Source organism: Polyodon spathula, chromosome 11 (assembly GCF_017654505.1).
Source record: "Polyodon spathula isolate WHYD16114869_AA chromosome 11, ASM1765450v1, whole genome shotgun sequence".
NCBI classification, from domain to species: Eukaryota; Metazoa; Chordata; class Actinopteri; order Acipenseriformes; family Polyodontidae; genus Polyodon; species Polyodon spathula.
Genome location: NC_054544.1, coordinates 31,805,451 through 31,826,722, shown reverse-complemented (window position 1 = coordinate 31,826,722; position 21,272 = coordinate 31,805,451). Strand labels below are relative to the sequence as shown.

At 36.9% G+C, this 21,272-nt stretch overlaps 1 protein-coding gene across 2 annotated transcripts; it reads left to right on the top strand.

Annotated features, from left to right (window-relative positions):
• Positions 1 to 8,178: 8,178 nt before the first annotated feature.
• LOC121322610 (serine palmitoyltransferase small subunit B) lies at positions 8,179 to 11,128 on the top strand. 2 transcript variants are annotated; one of them, XM_041262774.1, is made up of 3 exons: positions 8,179 to 8,306; positions 9,452 to 9,529; positions 9,997 to 11,128. In XM_041262774.1, the coding sequence occupies exon 3, from the start codon at positions 10,035 to 10,037 to the stop codon at positions 10,275 to 10,277; it is 243 nt and encodes an 80-aa protein (XP_041118708.1). In that variant the 5' UTR covers positions 8,179 to 8,306; positions 9,452 to 9,529; positions 9,997 to 10,034; the 3' UTR covers positions 10,278 to 11,128. The 2 variants fall into 2 exon arrangements, with proteins under 2 accessions (XP_041118708.1, XP_041118707.1); XM_041262773.1 differs by lacking the exon at positions 9,452 to 9,529.
• Positions 11,129 to 21,272: the final 10,144 nt, after the last annotated feature.

Here is a 21,272-nt window from a genome sequence, read left to right as displayed (position 1 = left end):
CCAAAGAGCCCATCGTCATTTACACTTGATACCCGTTTCATCATTTTCATTCATATTAAGAGGCATAAGAAATACAGACATGTTATCCACCAGGTCGTTTATTTGATTAAAACTCAAATGCCATCTCCAAAGTTCAAGGGAGAGGAAGATTGATTTGTTTCCGATAGCAAACTGAGAATGCCAAAGCAACAAAACCTTTAAGTCTCCTTTTCATTTTCAGGCCAGATTCTCCTTGGTTCCCAGAGATTTCCTATGCTCTAATCGACCCCCGAGCCCCGGCTGGGTCCTGGGATCGCTTCCCCTACTTCACTGGATTACTTGTACTCAGGATCTACAGTAACTATAACTAGCTCCCCATCTAGGCTTCTCACTATCCCTCAAATACTCCCCGACACCTTTAAAATGAAACCTTCAACAACGCTTTTGTTGTTAGTCTGGTTCATTTAAAGAAACCAAAATCTAGAAGGAGCACTGGGAGAAACTCTTCATGTTCCTGGAAACCTTGGCTTGTCTCAATAGTTGTATTGTGTCACATCCACACTAGAAGGCTCAGGGCCCCAGTTAGAGGATTGTTCACAATACTTAAAGGACTGTTTTAAGGAATGTATTTTCAGGAGTGTTTTTTTAAAAATCATTTTGATTATTTAAATCAAGTTTTCAGTTTATGAAACCTTTTCTCAACTGTTTGAGAGAGGGTTAGATGTTCTTAGCACTATTCAAAGCATTGCTAAGAAGTGTATATTAACACTGGAGTGGGAATTTCATTTTAAACACAAAACCTAGAAATATTAAAATAAACTTAACATATTTAATGATGAAATTTTTTTTTTCCCCAATGTCTTCAAGAATGATTTAAGTTTATTATAGTGTTTCTAATTTCAATAGTTATGGATAATGCATACATTAAGAAAACAAAATAAGCAAAAGTGATAGACTGTAACAAACGTTTTTCGATCACATTGTCGTATTAAGCAATGTCACCAGTAGTAGTTTGGTATTGTTACCTGCATCTCCTTTAAGAATCCAGAAGGGGTAAGTGATGTCAAACCGATGAGAAGGTTGCCAGAAATACTTTGTCTACCATAGTCTCCGTTGTGCTGTTACCGGACTGGCCAATCGAAGGTTGAAGGTTGGAAACCTGTAGCTGTGTAGGTTGCTAAGGACTTTTCTGCTTGAAATTCTGATTCGCTTGGAATCACTACAGCTCTTGTGAGGGATGTTCAGACTGAGAATCAGGGTCATGTCTTTCTCTGTGTGTTGCAGACATGCCCAGATTAACTCATTGAATTGAAAAATAAAATCAACTAAACTAGTAGATGTGAGGCTGGCTTCCTACCTGAGAAAAGACAGAAACTAGTGTGATAAATAGGAACAGAAAAGGTGCAAAATATTAAATTGTATTTACTGTATATGATGTATTGGAAATTTTACCTTTGGTGTGTAATAATGCAGGACCAGTTTTACTGTAGTCATTTCACAGGAAATTAATATGCTTGATATTTACGGTAACACCATCGGGCCCCACGGGGTTCGTTGTCATACGAGTTGGTTGTCACAGTGCTCATAGCTATGAAAACTAGATGGCGCAGGCAGGTCATACTAGCACTGAAATGTGTACTCTATTGTCTGGAAGTCAACCATCTTGTAATTTGAGGTCAATTCCATTTAACATAAAGGTTTGCATATATTTCATTTTTTTTCATACCCAAAGTTAAAAATGCATATCTTGTTATTTATGTTATAACTCTTAGTAGTATTGGAATTTGTTTGAACTGGTGGCCATGTTAAATAGAATCAAATACTGGCTATCTTTTGGTGTAAAAACAAAACCAGTAGGTTCTCCCAGTAGTACTGAGAGAATTAAATTACCATGTAGTCTGGCTGGGGCAGGTTGTCACATAGTTTTGGGGGTTGGTTGTCACATGTAAATCCTATAGGAAGAAGTCTTATATTTTTTCTTTCTACTTTTTTACACCAAAATGTAGGATATGTCACCATATAATGCTTATTTAAATTATTTACTGCTTGTCCTCTGGTTCTGTGGAGGCTGTGGTATTATTTTGTAGCATGGGTCAACATTTCAAATATATATCGGTCTGTATTTTTGATGTTCACATAAAAAGTAAAAATACAACTTTTTCTGTCATTGTACACAGCAGAAACTTTATGTTATTTAAAATGTAAAAATATATATATATTGCATTACTGTCTACTGTAAAAGCAAGAACACGTTGTGACAACCAATCCCATGTCCTGTCACACCCAACCCCAGTACAGGCCAGGTTGTCACAGATGACCGGCGCATTTTCAACCGTCTAAATATCATATTTAGAATAAAGTTATGCTGAAATAAAAAACATCAATTTGTACGTGAAGAGTTATTCTTCAATATAGCGAGGAACAGAACCTCGCAGCATGAGAAATTGAGGAAAATAATAGAGAGTAAAAAGTGTGACAACCAACCCTGGTCTCCCCTATTTGGAACATAAACAGAAGAAGATATGACACTTTTCTCCTCCTATAAATGGTTTAGCTTTATACAGCACTTGCAAAACATATGGTGCTCAAACTGATGTTTTATAGCACACAATCTTTCTGTCGCCATGTCAGTATATGCAGTTTTGAATATATGATAGTACTCTAATCATATTTGAAAATAATTCCACTGATGGGTTCAACAGACAAAGCAAAGTTTTATTAAAAACAGATTTTAAAAAATATATATAAAAAAGCCATTCTTACCTTGCATTTGCTAGCTTTCATCTTTCTGTGACATAGTGTTTTATTTTATTGAAAAGAAAATGCTTTTCTTGCTGGATAATTTACCTTTGCCATTTGTTTTGTGCTTCTTTGATAGTTCTGCGTTTGGATTATCATGTAACCTTGAGCAGAGTGTATTGATATCAGAGGATATTAAGTTAGGAGGGGAACCTGGTTTTACCCCCCTGGGATGGTATAGGCAGCCTAAAAACAGTGACTAACATATATACATTTTTTATTCAGTACTTTTGCGACCCACTTTCAATAAACAGAATTACCTGCATGCTGTTTCATTGGGCAACACAGAATATCTACACACTCAGAACTCAGTTTTGAAGCAAATGCTAATAGAATAACATTTGTAATGAAAAATCTTAGAGCTTTAATCAACAAAAGCAAATTAATTTCAACAAATGTAAAAAAAAAAAAAAAGAATCTATAGCAAACTGAACTCATCACAAAGAAGAACCTGGAATGAAATGCATAGTTTCATTTAAAAACCTACAGCAGTATATATTTAACTTCATTAATTTTAGTCTAGTAGCAAAAGAAGACAATTTAATTATAAATTATTGTTTGAAAAGATTTAATTTTACCTGGACAACGTTCAGCAGGTCATGCTCGTTAGGTCTGATTTGCAAAGTGGAATTCAAAAGTGGAAGTGCTTTAAGTACCAAATGATATTCAAAGATTACTTTTGTGACCCTTAATTAGAGTGACGCTTCATTTACCTTCCCTTTTGTAAATTTATAACATTAATGTTTTCTATAGGGTGGGACCTCTTTATGCATGAATGGTCTGTGACACTTTATAATGGACTTTAAAAATGTCCTACAATTCAAAAATGTGACCCTGAAACATTACACTACTCACTTGAATACTTTTACCTTAGATACTATAACTTAACTTCCCATGTATGTTTTTTGAATGAATGACTTCTGTTGTTTAAGTACTACCTTACAATGGGTTGATAATACCTTTAATATATGCTGTAGATGTCCTTCTGTAGATATATATATATATATATATATATAAGATAGTATATATATGTATCTATATATATATATATATATATATTTCTACGGATGCCATGCTACATACCAGTATGTTAAGTAATTTGACAATAGTCAAAATGTAGCTTAGTACTGTAAATCTAGATCATGACAACTAGTCTTTAGTCCAAAAGAAATCTGCAAACTCTGGATTTTCGTTCTGATTCTTATTTTTCAACTTGGTTTTGAAGCCCGGCATTTCCCTAACCACTTTAAATATTAAAAATGATTATGAGTGTCCTAATATATAATATACAGATATGTGATAGTAGGCTGTGTTACCAATGCTTTATGGCATTCGTGGAGCTTTTCTAGACGGCTGTCAAAGTAATATAAATATTAACATTGAATCCTATACGAATGTATTGCATATCAGTTATATAGCTAAAACTAACTTGGAGGCATGCAGCAGCTTTCTACATGTACTGGAGACATGAAACAAACAATTAAAATATAATTCTTAAATATAATAATATAATTCTTATTATTTGTTTATTTAGCAGACACCTTTTTCAAAGGCAACTTACAGAGACTAGGGTGTGTGAACGACGCATCAGCTTCACTTACAACGTCGTCTCACCTAAAAGACGGAGCACAAGGAGGTTAAGTGACTTGGTCACACAGTGAGGGAGCTGGGATTTGAACCAGGGACCTCCTGGTTACAAGCCCTTTTCTTTAACTACACAGCTGTTATAAATCTACATCTCCAAATGCATCCGCTCCACCGTCAAATTGGTATTCTGCTCGAGTTACATTAAATGGTGAAACCGTGACAAGTAAGCCTCATCAAATAAGCAGAATAGGAGATTTCCAACGGTGAACTCGAGATCGGAGTATACTCAAATATTTAAAAATAGCTTCAGAAAACCTGATTGTCGAGAGCCAATTTCCCATATACTGTGCCATTGTGTTTCAAATGAAGGGGGGGGGGGGGGGGGGGGGGGGGGGGGTAAGCATCTTTTAGTTTTTTTACGCTTCGGTTGAAGTTGTATGTTCAACAACAAGTGAAGTGCACTTCACTATAGACAGGAAGTATCTTCTTTTAGAAATCTTAAAGTTGTTCGTAAGGAGGTCCTCCAGTTTGTCCGACTTAGGATCCTGACATCGGTTTTCTTTTTTTTTTTTTTTTTTTTTTTTTTTAGGGGGGGGGGGGGGGGGGGGGGGGGGGGGTGTACTATATTTTAAACCGAGGAGAAGGTATTATGTCCATATGAATGGTAACCTATTGTAATTTTAACCTATGTTTGTCTTTTTTATTATTTTGTATTCAGACGCTTGAAACCAACAGATCAAAGAAGCAGGTGAGATTATAAACAAGAGGCAAGGAAGGGGTGGCTGTCTGAGGCAAGCAACAACTTCATTTCTGGTTGGTGCCGCTAACTTCTGGAATAGCGGAGAACCTGTGTAAAATAAAAATCCTGTTTGACGGTAAGCAAACTGTTTGACAATATCAGTCCATATATGGAACTGGAAATATTATATATATATATATATATATATATATATATATGAATATTATATATATATATATAATTATCTATTATATATATAATATCTGTCTATATTAATTTGTGTCTTTTCATATTAAAGTATTTTTGTGCTTTTTCTGTGAAGATCTTGTGTGTATGTATTTGTGTGTGTGTATAGTGTACAATAAGCTTTAAAATTCTGCCACTATTATTCATACAAATAAGTGTTTTTTGTATTGCATGTTTCCTAGTTTTGTTCCATTTTTTTTGTATATGCATTATATTAATGCTTGAAATGTGCATAATAAATGATAAAACAAAGTTGAGTGTTGGCTACTTAATTATTAACTCAGTTGCATTCCCTCATGCAATTAATGTATCCAACCACCTTTGCATTACTTTGCACAACCACCTTAGCACGTTATTATCCTATTTAAATAACATTATCTTAACACATTGTTACCTGATGTTAGGGTGTGAGTGGTAGTAGTGTTTACCAAATCCTTGAGTCCACAGCTGTGTGTAGGAGCAAAGGCTGAGAAAAGAAAGGAAAAAGCTAATAAGTCAGTAATTTACTAAGAGTGAGGCAGCTATGTAGATTAAGCCAGTAGCAGTTATGCCGACAGATAAAGCAGAGTGTCTGAGAACAGGTAAGGTGACAGGTGAGGTGGAAGGGCTGAGAGCAAGTACAGTGACAGGTGAGGAGGAAGGGCTGAGAGCAGGTACAGTGACAGGGAGCTGGAAGGGCTAAAAGCAGGTACAGTGACAGGGAGGAGGAAGGGCTGAGAGCATATACAGTGACTGGGAGAGGGAAGGGCTTAGAGCAGGTATAGTGACAGGGGAGGAGGAAGGACTGAGAGCAGGTAAGGTGACAAGGGAGGAGGAAGGGCTGAGAGCAGGTACAGTGACTAGGGTTGAGGAAGGGCTGAGAGCAGATATAGTGACAGGAGGAGAAAGGACTGAGAGCAGGTAAGGTGACGGGAGGAGGAAGGGATGAGAGCAGGTATGGTGAAAGGGAGGAGGAAAGGCTGAGAGCAGATATAGTGAGAGGGAGGAGGAAGGGCTGATAGCAGGTACAGTGAAGGGGGAGGAAGGGCTAAGAGCAGGTACAGTGACTGGGGAGGAGGAAAGGCTGAGAGCAGGTACAGTGACAGGGAGGAGGAAGGGCTGAGAGCAGGTACAGTGACAGGGAGGAGGAAGGGATGAGAGCAGGTATGGTGAAAGGGAGGAGGAAAGGCTGAGAGCAGATATAGTGAGAGGGAGGAAGAAGGGCTGAGAGCAGGTACAGTGCCAGGGGAGGAGGAAGGGTTGAGAACATGTACAATGACAAGGAGGAGGAAGGGCTGAGAGCAGGTATAGTGACAGGGGAGGAGGAAGGACTGAGAGCAGGTACAGTGCCAGGGGAGGAGGAAAGGCTGAGAGCAGGTATAGTGACATGGGAGGAGGAAAGGCTGAGAGCAGGTACAGTGAAGGGGGAGGAAGGGCTGAGAGCAGGTACAGTGACAGGGAGGAGGAAGGGCTGAGAGCAGGTACAGTGACTGGGGAGGAGGAAGGGCTGAGAGCAGGTACAGTGAAGGGGGAGGAAGGGCTGAGAGCAGGTACAGTGACAGGGGAGGAGGAAGGGCTGAGAGCAGATAAGGTGACAGGGGAGGAGGAAGGGCTGAGATTATGTATGGTGACAGGAAGGAGGAAAGGCTGAGAGCATGTATAGTGACAGGGAAGAAGAAGGGCAGAGAGCAGGTACATTGACAGGGAGGAGGAAGGGCTGAGAGCAGGTACAGAGACAGGAGGAGGAAGGGCTGAGAACAGGTACAGTGACGGAGGAGGCAGGGCTGAGAGCAGGTAAGGTGTAAATGATGCTTAGTTGTTAGTGTGGTGCGGAGAGCTGGAAGCAGGCAAAATTTGTCTATGCAGCATACATACATACATATATTAATAAAAATCTCTGCTTTTAGTCAGTAAAACCCCAGAAAAAATTGCATTACCAGTTCCTTCAACTTTTCTGAGTCAACAATTAAACTTTACTTTGAAAATATTGGAAGCATTTCCTAAACCCTCAAAGTTAGAAAGAAACGGGTGGTGTTACAAGCAAACAGATGGTAGTAGCTGCGGAATTTACATCTTCTTATTTCCTAAACATGTGTTATTTGGAGGAAACTCTTGTTCAGTGCTCTGAGAAAATGAGGGAAACAATATTATTTGAATTACAAACACATTAAATCATGCATAAAGTTTACAGTCTGTGACCTAACACACTGATTTGCATTTGTTAATATCTGACTAATTGTACTTGTTTTTTAAGCCTTCTCCCAATTCCAAGGCCTGTCGGACAAAGAGGAAGACTGGAATGCCATCTTCTAGATTGACCTTTGCACTAAAATGGTCTTGTGGTCTTTGGCCTGGAATAAGTAAAATTGCCTTCCACCTGCTTATATATAAAATATTGTTTTAAAATGATTTTATTCTTGACAAGCATTCCATGGTATACTGTTTTATTTAGTTCTATATGTAGAATGCTCTGGGTAGAGGGCAGTTCCCAGTTCCGGACTTCCAGAAATTTCCTCCTGCTACACAGGGGGTTTTGTCTCTTCCCCACCTATTATACAACCCTTATTAGTTCATAATCTGTTTTGGTCTACATTAGATTTCACCCCCTTTTATTTAGTTACAATCCTTAGATTGTTCAGAAATTGCCAATATGTATGCTCCATTAGTCTTCTGCATTTTAAACACGTTTTATTCAGAGAGTTATTTGTGATAGAATTAATTTTGAACAGATGAAGAACGTCTTTTAGTTTGAAGTTAATGTGAGCTGTTCCTACCGGAAGTTGTCTATTGTTGCCAGCAACTGTTGTTAGCTTCAAACAGCCCAAGGGGGGCGGAGGGAAGAATAAATGCCCAACAAGCCGTGTCAATTTACACAAAGTCGCTGTGAATAGTTTGTCAGTTTCTCACAAGTCTTATTAGAGAACGACAAAAAAAAAAAAAAAAAAAAAAAAAAACAGCAGTAGAAAAGCTTAAAAAGGTGAGTGCTACATTTCTTATTACTAATTTTCAATAATATCAAGACTACTGTAAAGAAAAAAAAGCAAAATAAATGGTTGCCTGTGTGAGTGTGAATATATAAGTTAGTGCAACGAATTCATGAAACATTTTCATAGATTGTATTAAATAAATTGGGACCAAAGAAATGTCTTGTCGTGTACTTTATTTAAAAACACATTTACAATTAAAATAGGATATTCACTTCGAAAACATCGGTGGGGTAATTTAATTTGGGATGTTAACTGCTGTTAATCGCTAAAAAGAAAAACGGCTTAAAGATAAAATAGACTGCTTTGTGCAGTTGGGTCATTTGTCGTTACTGTGTTAGTAGTCGTAGTGTTGTTGTTGTTGTTGTTGATATAAATATACTTTCTTAAAACGAATTCTGAAACCCAAACACCGCAGAAATCCAATTTCCTTTTTTTTAATTTTTTTTAATTTATTTATTTTTTATTCAACTTTGGCTCTGCACCTGGCATTATCTTTACTATCTCCTCCAAACCTCGATTTCTGTATCACTACTGCCAAGATAATGTACCTGGGAATTACACACAAAATGAAACAAGTTTTGTAGGTTGTAGCGTAACACAATAGAAAGAATGCCAACATTAACTGTGTACCAGGAGGTGTGCACCGCATCAGACATTGCAGCGGAGTTACTGGTGTGATTACAGTCCACATACTAATGAAAGATATTTTCACCTGGGAACCTTTGGTGAAAAGGTCTGTGACAATGACACTTTTATTGGCCTTTCACAACAATGGTGCAAATAGCACACCAAAATAATAAGATTTCTTAACTAGCGGCTACAGTGTCTTCACTGTGGTATAGGTAGAGTGGGATGTTGCTGCTGCTGATGGATGTTAAAACACACTGCAGTGAAGGTTACACACGAAACATGAAAAAGTATTAAGTAGATGACGATGTGAGCCTACTTTGATAACAGACATGAAGTGAAAGATAAAATACCACATTTTGGCATCAGACTTTCTTTACCTGGCTTAAAATATTTTCATTCTCTTGTGTGTTGTTGTTGTTGTGTTTTTTTGTTGTTTGTTTTTTTTTTTTTGTTGTTGTTGTTTTTTTTTTTTTTTTTTTTTTTTTTTTATAAATATATTTTTAAGGGTCTTCATGGATGCTTGCACTCCGGTGAAAGCAGATAAAGAGTAATTCCAGCTTCGGTTAAGCCAAACATTTTCCAGGTACTCAGATAACTGGCATTTCAAGTACAAAGTCAATTAGTTTGATTAATAACTCTGGTAATGTAAGGCAGGCCAGATATTTTCATTGCATTATACCAATATCTGCTACATTATTAATTAGCAATTATTTGGTGTCAGTGGGTCAATTGCAACGAACTGAAAGCAGCGCACTAACTGGGGGATGATCCCATGGTTAGTACACAGCTTCGTACTAAACTAGTACCCAAGTTAAACACCAATTGCAACTAACTTGGCGGATAAAGTTTGTCCCCAGCTGCGTACTAAAAACAGTAACAAACAGAGTGTCTTGGTTCAAACAAATACATCTTACTTTGCATCCGTGACATACCTTCTCAGAGCTGACAGAACCGTGTGCTTGCTTATTTATTTATTTTTTAAATCAAGTAAGTTGTATAGTTTGTGATTGAGCACAGTTGGTAATGGATTTGCTCTTCTGTTTTTTGAAGGTGCTGTACCCCCACCCTGTGTATCTCACTGTAACAGCATGGATGTGAAAGGGCTAAAGGAGTACCTGTCCTGGCTCTACTACCAGTACCTGCTTGTCACCTGCAGCTATGTTTTAGAACCATGGGAACAGTCCATCTTTAATACTGTGCTATTCACAGTGGTTACCATGGTGGTTTACACGGCCTATGTTTTTATTCCCATCCACACACGCCTGGCACTTGAGTTCTTCTCAGGCTTATTTGGAGGCCAGCATGAAAGTACAGTTGCCTTCATGAGCTGACATTGAAACACTTTAAAGGCATACAAAACAAACATGTACGCTGCTGATGAAATATTACCAATGTTGAGAAAGGGTATTTGCTTGCGTAGAATGGTTCTCACCTACCAGATTTCCTTGTTGAAATTGTGTAACTGTACAGTAGTATCGGGGCAGGTTGGTTTCTATTCTGTACCTCAGGCATGACTGTACTTTCCATCTCCCAGTTTGTGAAATGTTTAGGATCCGAATAAGCCAGTCTATGATGCAGGGTTTTTGCATATCAGGAGTTGAAGCCAGTAAAGCTATTGCAATCCTTGTTAAGAAATCTCTTTTTTTCTGCATTCCTGTGTCAAATGCAGACATATCCTCTTAACTTTCTTTGGTCACTATACTGTAGGTGTTCTCTTTAGTCTGCAAAGAAATGCATACAGTGTTTGGTGAAGTGAAATTCAATCCATCAAATAGTTTGACTACCCGCAGACACCTTTACATACCTGTACTCCTGGGTTTGCGGTCATGAAAAATGTTGAAAAACCACTAATAGGTATGCAAATTACTCTTTTTTTATATAACATCCACCCACTGTTTAGAACAGAGAAACAGACAAAGACTTGTTATTGATGTCATGCAATGGAAATCAAAATGCTTTGACACTCACTGTAAATAAATACATATTTACACTTCTGTCTATGCTAGACCATAGTGCTTTGCTTGATCAGTAAACAATCAGCTACACTCGATATTTTGTTCTGAGTCTGCCCAGCAGGGATTATGAAGCAACTGAAATGAAATGCTTTGCCTACGATTGGTTGCCTAAACCCTCTGAAAGCAAATGTGAAGAATAAAATAAATGAAACTAAAACCAAGCCTTACACTGTAGTGTTGGAATGTCAATTATTGAACTTTGCAAAATCTTTAACTACAATAAAAAGCTTTAAAAAGTTGATTGAGTGTGTATTGGGCTTTAATGCAGGTGACTCTTGTTATGCCTTGTATATTACTAGGGGCATATATTCTTAACCAGGTAATTATTGTCACTTGCCAGTCAGCAGAAACAGAATTTGAAATGTGCAGTGTCCTATATAGTGTGGTGAAGTGGCAGGCAGTCAAGGCTGGTGAACAACAGGAATAGCAAAACAGAGGCACAGTAACTAGTTCAGCTAGTTTCACAAAGATAGGCCTCTGGCCCTTTAAGAAAAAAACAAAACATAAACCTAGCTCCACCAAAGGGTCATGAATAAACTTTTGAGTTGGTCTGACACACACTCCACTCTGCGCCACAAGCAACCACTTCTTTCATATGGTGTGACCAGGGATAATTTACAATCAGTCATTAAATTAACACCTGGTCACATTCCACACTTCAATTTATCAATAAGACAAAACAAGTACACAATCCCCACACCAATTAAACAATTATATTAACCTGTGCATAGGCAGCCACAAATCACACATTTCTTAGTGTGCAGGGCCTCCTTCCTGCCCACATATTCTCATACTCTGCCACAATAGTTTAAAGTATGTATTTATTTTTGTTACATATTTTGAAATTATATATATATATATAGTCTGATGACAGAATTGTTGGATATGTTTAAGGGTATGTATGTATATTGCATCCGTCCTGGAGTAACTTGACCTTTGAATGAATGTGGCACCTACAGTTTGTTTTTTGTAACAACTGCTATCAGAAGTCAGTTTCACAGGATCTTTTAAAAAAATGTGAAAAACAACTGTAATCTACATTTTGGCTTAGTTGAGTTCTCTGGGTACTGTAAATGTTTTAAGAACCTGTCATTGGACCCTTTTTTAAGAACACATCTAAAATTGATAAAAGGTAAGAAGCAATTTCCCTACACCTGTGATGATTTTAAAATTCCTTAATTGGAAAAGGCTGTCAGAAAAGATAAGAGGCCATATTTTCAAAGCACTTCCTCCATTCTTTAATTAACTCTTGTTTTTTGAAAGAGCTGATAAAACAACGTTATATATTTCAAGTTCTCTTAAGCACTCTCAAGTTGTTTTGTTTTTCATTGTGTAACATTAACATGATCTTATTTCTCCTTTAAAAAAATAGGAGTTAATTAAAGAATGGAGGAAATGCTTTGAAAATATGGCCCAAGCAGTCTTATGAGTAGCGGCTTTGGTCAGAGGCAGCAAGTCAAGGCAGGGTCTCCAGTCTTCTGCATGACCAGCAGAGTGGGATGCTCTGGAAATGATCATGGTCATGATTTTTATATTCCTCAACAATGCAGAAAATCGGTACCTATTAAAATAAAAGTAAGGGGAGTTCATTGGGGGTTCAGAAGGTTATTTTTGGTTGACATTGTGTTGTTTTCTGATTATGCATGTAATCGCTGTGAAACTTCATCATTTCATCTGTATGCTTACTCTTTGTGATGTCAGATGTTTTAATGTACAGTAACATTATTGCTCTTCTTGGCTGTAGTGCATGTGTTAAATAATAAATACATGGTGATCATTCATATGGTGTATTTGTCAAGTTCTGTTTTTGTCCGCCCAAACAAAGAATAAGAACCAAAAAGCTAAAAAGCTAATAGTAACCCAATATCTTTGTTCTCTTGTAAAAAGGAGATACGCATCAAAATCCCTGAACCGTTTCCCAGGTCTGATCCTGGTCATCGAAGTTTGAAATGCAAAGCTCCCTTTACAGCAAGGCTATTGTGCGGCTCCTGGCGTTTTATTTACTCATTAAGCAGGACGGTAATGGTAACTTACTACCAGATTGTTACAGTTAACTGATTTCATTAATGCCCCTCCTTTCTATTTTGTTAGTGACTGAGCAGTAAAGGTTCATGGGAACTGCAAGGTTTGATTACAGCATTGAAGAAAGGACAGTTTATAGATCACAATGACAAAGCACACTGAATAAATTAATGCGCCAATGCACTGGTTCAGGTTGTGGTCAGATCAAACAGAGAACAACAAACCATTGTTTGGGCACAATCAGCTTGAATGCATTATTGGTTTTACTATATACTCCTTCAATAAGTTAAATACAAAATAACTTATTTATTAACTTGCATTTTTACTGATTAGTGGAAAGAACCTGATTACCACTACTGTAGAACAATACTGAATGTATTCATGGTTCAATTCACAACTTTTATACATAAAACTGTTAGATGCATATCTGACTTATATATTTTTTTCGCAATGCAAGCTAACTTCCTGACAAGACCAACTGCCAAATGGTGATGCTTACTTAGTTAATTAATCGAACCCAGTAAAATGTCCTGAATAGTTATTTAGATCAAATTTATAAATAGTGTAGGTGTTTTAGCATTATATTTTAATAGTTTTCTGAGTGACTTTATTCTGTACACATTGATGAAGTGTGTAACGGAAGACTGAAATGGAATTCAGGATTAATCTGAGAAAAAAAAAGTGATATTACATAATTTATGTAACCTTTCATGATGTGTATGTCAGCACTTTTTCGACCGATATTAATAGTTCATTTTAGTTTCCAAAAACTTTACAATTTAAAACAGAAATTATGATACAGTGGTTGTTTTGCAACACTGTACAACTAATTCATAACCACCAAAAACATAATTCCTTTTCCAGTTTACAGAGACATGTCTGACCGAGAGTGTATATATATTGACTGGAGGGACTAGCCCTGTTGCACTATTTACATTTTTAATGTCGTCTAAGGAAATATGTTAAAGAAATAAAGCTTAATGGCGCTTGAAGTACCTTTTGATTATTACCTGCCAAAACACTCCTCCTCCATAACTCTGGTTCGGGTTACAGACGCAATTACAGTCAGTCCATGATCATATCTGGCCTGTATTACATGGATTCGCTTGTGGCAGTTGTGCTTTTGAGCCAGATCTCTTGGCTGCCAGACTAAACATGCTCAGTGAACAAAGTTTGATCAAGTCAGAGCAAGTTGTAAGTATTTAAGTATTTAGTTTTCCATAACATTTTATAGCCCTTATTGCACCCCAAATATCATAGCCATTCAAATGTCAGAATTCAATAAAAATAGGAACTGAGGGATGGGAAAATGGGCAACTAAATTATTCAAGGTTGGACAATTCTTTCGTAGCTAACCAGAATTTTATCATAATTTTAAAAAAAAGTGTTCTATGTTGGAAAGATGTTCAACTATTAAGAAAAATAGAAGTATGGATTATTTGATGATTGAAAACAACAGAATTACTCTGTTCTGTTTGCCTAATTCTTTAAATTGCTGTTGAGTCCTGATACTGTTTGTATTCACAAAAAATGCCTTACCTTTGGGATTTCATTGTGATATGTTACCCTCAAAAAAAACATTGAGACCTGCTGTGACAGGAAGAAAATGATTCTTGGTGATAAATCTCCCTCCTGACCTGTGAGAGTGCTAAGTAACGGGAACAGAGTACTCTGGACTACTTGGCCTGACACTTTGTTCCGAGGGTTAAAAGGAAGTCGGTCATGTAGAAAAGAGACAGAGCTTCGGTACACTAACTCACTGACCCAGAAGGGAAATGATGTGGCAGCCGCGGATTGGAGGAGCAGCTGCAATTGTTTACCATGAGTTACGGTATAAATAGGGATCAAAGCAATTTTATTTGTTCCTTCGTTTTTGGTTATTAATAAGTGACTTGGAAGGACCTGTGTTTTTGTGAATAATGATGAATAATCATGAGTGTTTGTTTTGTTCTGTATATTTGTTTGCTTGTATTCACTAGACAGCTAACACTTCCGGAGCTGTCGCCAGAGGCCAGCACAAACCCAGGACAGTACTGCACTCGTATCACTGTAAACTGTATTTGTCTGTGGCAGGGCAGGGCTCTGTCTGTTAATATTGTTGTGTGGTGATTTGGTGATGGTTGGCAGGGATGGGGTTTATTTCCTATCCCTGCCAAAATACATGTGAGAATGTGGCTGGAGCTAATTGAGTAATTGATGATTAGGTGCCAGCCACATGCTATAAAAAAGGGGGGAATGCCTTTGTTTGTTGGAAGTGTTTTTGTGTTGTGAAATTTGTTTTGTTTTGTGTTACAAAGTTCAGGGAAGGCTCTGCCCAGCCTGAACAGTTTTTGTTTGACCTTTTATTTTTGGCTCTGTGAGCAGTGTTTTGTTTGACTTTATGATTTATTTTTGTTGATTAAAACAGCGCAGCAGCGCTTTAACTGCAGTTTTACTGTCTGTCAGTCTCTGTCCTCCCAGTTATCCTGTCACATTGTCCCACAATCACTAATTCATGCTCTAACCGGACTTGTGTATGTGTTTTGTGTTTAATTTGGGGATATAACAACAGGACTATTATTTTGGAACCAACCAGGGGATTATAACATAAGTAATACATGCCACTGTATTACTTACCTGCATTATTATTTACTGTTTGTTTTGCAGTCTGGCACTGGACATAAAATAAATTAAAAAAAATAAATTAAAAAAAAACATTACACCTGGATTACAATTGTCTGTCTGTTCTTTAATCACCTGCACACTATTAACCACTTTGCCACACCTCATCAAAGACACAAGTATGTTTAGTGTAAAGTTGTTGGCAACTCCTATGTTCCTCTGCATGCTGCATCTATGGCAAAATAAATAGATGCGTACTGTATGAGATTATCTAGAGTTGCAACTACTGTATATCTAAAGAGTGGGGAAAAACTAGGCCTACTATGACTCTAGAAGAATTATTAGTAGTAGTAGTAGCAGTAGTTGTTGTTGTTATAGTCATGGTAGTGCTTTTAATGTTTAATTACCCCAGTGGTTTACTTTAAAATCTCAGTTACTTAGTTTTTTTTGTTTGTTTGTTTGTTTGGTTTTTTTACACTTTGGAGTAGAGCTTTGAAAAATCCTTAAAGAAGAGAATTTTAAATGCTACATAGTTTCTTTAAAATGTCATTTTATTACTCTAAGTTATTTTCAATGTCACTGTAGGCTTTTTTGTTATTGATTTCACATAATGTTGGAACAATTAAACTCAAAGTTCCCAATTCAGCCAATTTAAGGCCTGCTGACTATTCATTGTGGAAACTGCAGGGGAAACTATTTTGGTATTCACCACTTCACAAGAAGTGTTTATAAATGTGTTCAGGAGGTAATTATGTCTACAGCAGCATTTTATAAGAGAAACAATGATTGCAGTAGAAATCTAAACAAAGAAACAAAATGAAGAGAAAGCTATAGATCCATACACCAGGTAAATAACAAAAGAGAAAGCAAGTGTGGACTCATTGATTATACTGCCACTACAACTGAGATTAAAAGTGAGTTTATATTCTGATTCTGAACTCTGCAGCTGATAGGTCATAAACTGTAAAAGGTATTTTTTTCCTTGTGCTGAAAAGCTTAAATGGCTTTATTGCATAGATAAAAATAATTACATCCTAGAATGTAGAACCACTCTAATTGCATATGGGAATTGTTCATAAGTTGAAACTGTCCCCTTCAGAATAATCTATTTTATGTTTATTGCAGCGTTTACCAGAGTGGAAATTTTCTAATGCAAAATGCTTGCTCTTGGCATGATGGTATCTGAGCTATATTTCTACGTGTACTTGCTATGCTGCTGGTGGCATTTGCCTGTGTATTCAATTAAGGCAGGTTTTCAGTTCAGCAACTTGGGATAGTTTCAATTATACTTGCTTTGATTCATCACCCAGTCATAGCTTATTTGTTTTACTAAAAACAAAGGGAGACAAAACCCAGGAAAATACTCATTGAAGACGAAACTGGATTAAACTGCAGCAAGTTAATGGTAGGTCAAAAAAGAAATATTTGAAAAATAGCCAGCATTTGAGACGCAAGCTGACATTAATAAAATGATACACTATGCATACGCACGTATATATATATATATATATCTATAGATTATATATATATATATATATATATTATATATATATATATATTAATATATAATTAATCTTTTATATATATATATATTGAATTTTGAAAGTGGTTTCTTTATGACTCACATACTGAGCAAAAAATACGTTTGCAAATAATTGTATGGACGCCTGTTTTATATGCAAACTTTTATTACTTTTACATACCTGCTTGTCCCTGGAATTCGTACACTGCTTGGTCCTTGGAAAAGTGTTACAGAAGTAATAATTTCCTGGGTAACAATATCAATAATGCAGCCATAACACTGTATTATTGATGTCAAAATCCACCCACTGCTTGTGATTTCAACTGTGATTTGAGGACTGCAGGCATCTATAATGCATGCATGTTGGAAATATTTATAGTATTTATAACTAAAACTTTCTTCAGAATATCTCTGTGACAAAGAGGACAAATACTGGATTATTTACATTAGCACCACTTAGCAAACCAAGTCAATAATAAACTTTAGTTTGATCTTTTAGGTCTTTACTTACTATGTATCCATTGCTCAAATGGTGCTTGCTGCTATTGGGTCATGTGACATAGAAGAGACCTCGATACCAAGAGGCAATAGCTCATCATGATTATGCACATCATGGGAATGTACAGGTATGTGAATGCTAGGTGTGGGAATGGCATTAACATTGTAAAAACCTACTCCACCCATACCACTCCCAGAATGAATCATGTAAAAGGTTCCTTCATAACACTTTGCTTCCTGTTCATCCTGTCGTGTTACAGTTTTTTTTGTTGGTTTTTTTTTATATATATACATATGGCTTTATCCTGTGATAAATATTCAGTTTGACCCCATGCTTGTCAATACAGGGCAAAAAAAAAACATATATATACTTGTAAGCACAGTATCTTGAAAGGTTGAAAATGTGTATGCTCTCAGACCACAGTTTAGATAACTGAATTGAGTAAACATGTAACAAGTGGAGCAGGCTGAGATAACAGATTTACCTGCCAAATTATCCACACGAACATCCCTCTTTTAAATCCACACTGGTGCACTTACTCAACCTATAACCAGTCAACAAGGCAAGTAACAAAGCAAAGGTGAGGCAGTGGCTCCCTGGTGAGATAATGCACCTGCTATTGAGTGTCGACACACATACAGTAATAGAGACCGGAGCAATATTCCACTTAGTTTATTGTAGTTACCAATAGACCTTTAAAACGCATATACTTAATAAGACAATTGATGACAATGATTTTCCACATGGCATGACTCAATCTTACTTTTAATAACTAATAAATTATGACATTTTCATACAACATGGTTTCGGACACTACAATGTTCAAACGTTAGGATTGTATTATTTGCTTTATAGCTGTCTCTAACTAGCATTCAGCCAATGCAATACAATGCTGCAGTACAGCACGAAGGCTGTGCACTCATTGATTTTTCATCCCTCTTCCTGGAAACTCATATGTCTGTCTACAATGCATACAATACTGGGCAGGGAGCAAGCATTGCACAAGAGTTTATTTGAAATTAAACAAGAGACTAGCCATTAAAGTTATTTACTCTTTAAGGCATGTGTCACAGTGACAGATGTAAAGTGCCACTTAATTGCAGAGATATAGAATTGTTGCTGGGAACCCTAAAAGACAACAATAAACAACCGGATTAGGTTAGTTTACTATCACGGCAAGTAGTACCTTATCAAACCCCTGGTCCTGATTGCAGTACACAGTTTAATGTAGATGGTATGTTTTTCTAGGGAATTCCTGCATTCTCATTTAGAAAATAACTCAGTCAGTATATATTATATATAGAATGGATATATATATATATATTTATATATGATTGGCATATATTAATATATATACTTTTTTGATATATATTTATATAACACACTATATTATTACATGTGTGTACCACACACAAAGTCATACACACATTTGTTCACCCATTTCTTCAGAACCCTACCAATAATGTCACATTTTGTTGAATTACAAATAATGTATGCACAGTTTTTCAAACAAACTTTTTATTCAAAGCTGTAGTGGTTAAACTGAACACCTATATAAAGAAGAGGTTAAATGTCAGCATAAGTTTTCAGTCCCTTAAGTCATTACTTGGTAGGATGGTGACATTTTTGCCCATTCTTCACAGGAAAATTGCTCCAGTTCTGATAAGTTTGTTGGGGATTGTCGGTGGACTGCAATCTTCAAGTCTTGCCTTAAATTTTCTATTGGATTCAAGTCAGGACTTTGACTGGGCCACTCAAGAACATAAATTGTCTTCTTGTTCAACCAATCCAGTGTAGCTTTGGCTTTGTGCTTCGGGTCATTGTCCTGCTGAAATGTGAATTTCCTCCCCAGTTTCAGTCTTGGCTGACTCAAACAGGTTTTCCTCAAGGATTTGCCAGTACTTTGCACCATCCATTCTCCCCTCTATCCAGACAAGCTTCCCAGTCCCTGCTGAAGAGACGCATCCTCATACCATGATGCTGCCACCACCATGCTTGACAGTTGGGATGGTGTTGACTGGGTGATGTGCAGTGTTGGGCTTGAGCCAGACATAACGCATGCAATTTAGATGGAAAAGTTCAATTTTTGTCATCTGACTACAAAACCTTTTTCCACATGTCTGCAGTATTATCTACGTTTTTTCACAAACTCCATACGTACTTTAAGATGTTGCTTTTTGAGTAATGGCTTCTATCTTGCCACCCGTCCATACAGGCCAGCTTTGTGTAGCGACCAGCTTATTGTTGATGTGTGAACTCTGACTCCCATCTCAGACACAAACTTTGCAGATCTCTCAAGGTCATTGTTGGCTTCCAATTTCCTGCTTACCCAGCTGGTCAGTTTAAGGGGGAGACCTGATCTAGGTAGTGTCTGGGTGGTTTGATGCACCTTCCACTTCTTAATGATGGACTTCACTGTGCTGAGAGGGATAATCAGCACTTTTAAAATGTTCCTGTATCCTTCTCCTGCTCTGTGCATCTCTACCACTTTATCCCTTGTTTCGAAAGCTCCTTGGTCTTCACGGTTGCTTTGTTGGCTCACTATATGAGTTGCAGCTTGCAAGTCTTTATATACCTGAGGGAAATTATCTACAAGTTAAACCACTTTGATTACACAAAGGTTCAAACCATTTAACTAATTTTGTGGCCTTTCAAACAAATGATTTGCACCTGAGCTGATTCAGGGCTGCAGTAGTAAATGGGGTTGAATACCTATCTAACTAAATTCCTAAGCAATTAATCTGTTTTTCTCTGTAAACCTTACTTATTTATATTCTACATGCATTAACTTTATCAATGTGGAGTAGTTTGTATAGATTCTACATGTAAAGTCTAATTTGAAAGCGTCACGAAGTACGCTCAGGTGCCAACAAAATGTAAAAACTTTGTATAAACTGTGGGTGTGTGTGTGTATATATATATATATATATATATATATATATATATATATATATATATATATATATATATATATATATTTTTTTTTTTTTTTTTTTTTTTTTCTGATGCACAATGAAAACGCAAGTCTAAGTTTTACATCAATAGCTCATTGGGGACATACATAATGCAATTTACATTTTAAATAGAGAGCAGATAAGCTTGTTGATTGTTTGGGTAGTATTGTTCCTTGGGATAAAATATTGAGCTCAAGTCCTGTGATTTCACAAGAAAACCAGGTGCTCAGTGTTTGGTATTTGAGTTAAAATTGTATGTAATCTGTATAAAATAGCCATTCAAAAATACATGATTTTAATTAACGCAAGAATGAGATGTTCTGCTTCAACAATCAGCAGACTAGTCCAGAAAAACAGGCTCTGTGAGGAACAGGCCACGTCCTGGAAGGCAAAGGGTCACCACAGCGGACACCACTGCATTGTTCAAGCCAACCAGTGGGGTGGTGGAAGTATGATGCTGTGGGGAGGAATCTCCTTTAGCACAAGAGTGCTTTTGGTACAGACTGATGGCAACCTTACTGCTCAGCAATACATTGATGAAGTCCTTGAAGCAAGTTTTTCTGTTCCTGCAAGCCAATCCGGAAGTATCAATTTTCCAGCAGGACAATACAAGTGCTAGGATTGCAACTGCACAACTTCAAGAAAACAATGTCGAGGTCTTGCAGTGGCCAGCTTTTTCTCCTGACCAGAGTCCAACAGAACATCTGTGGGAC

Bases quoted from the DNA above. Each gene is read 5' to 3' on its own strand.
- LOC121322610 (XM_041262773.1), top strand. From the start codon at position 10,035: ATGGATGTGAAAGGGCTAAAGGAGTACCTGTCCTGGCTCTACTACCAG.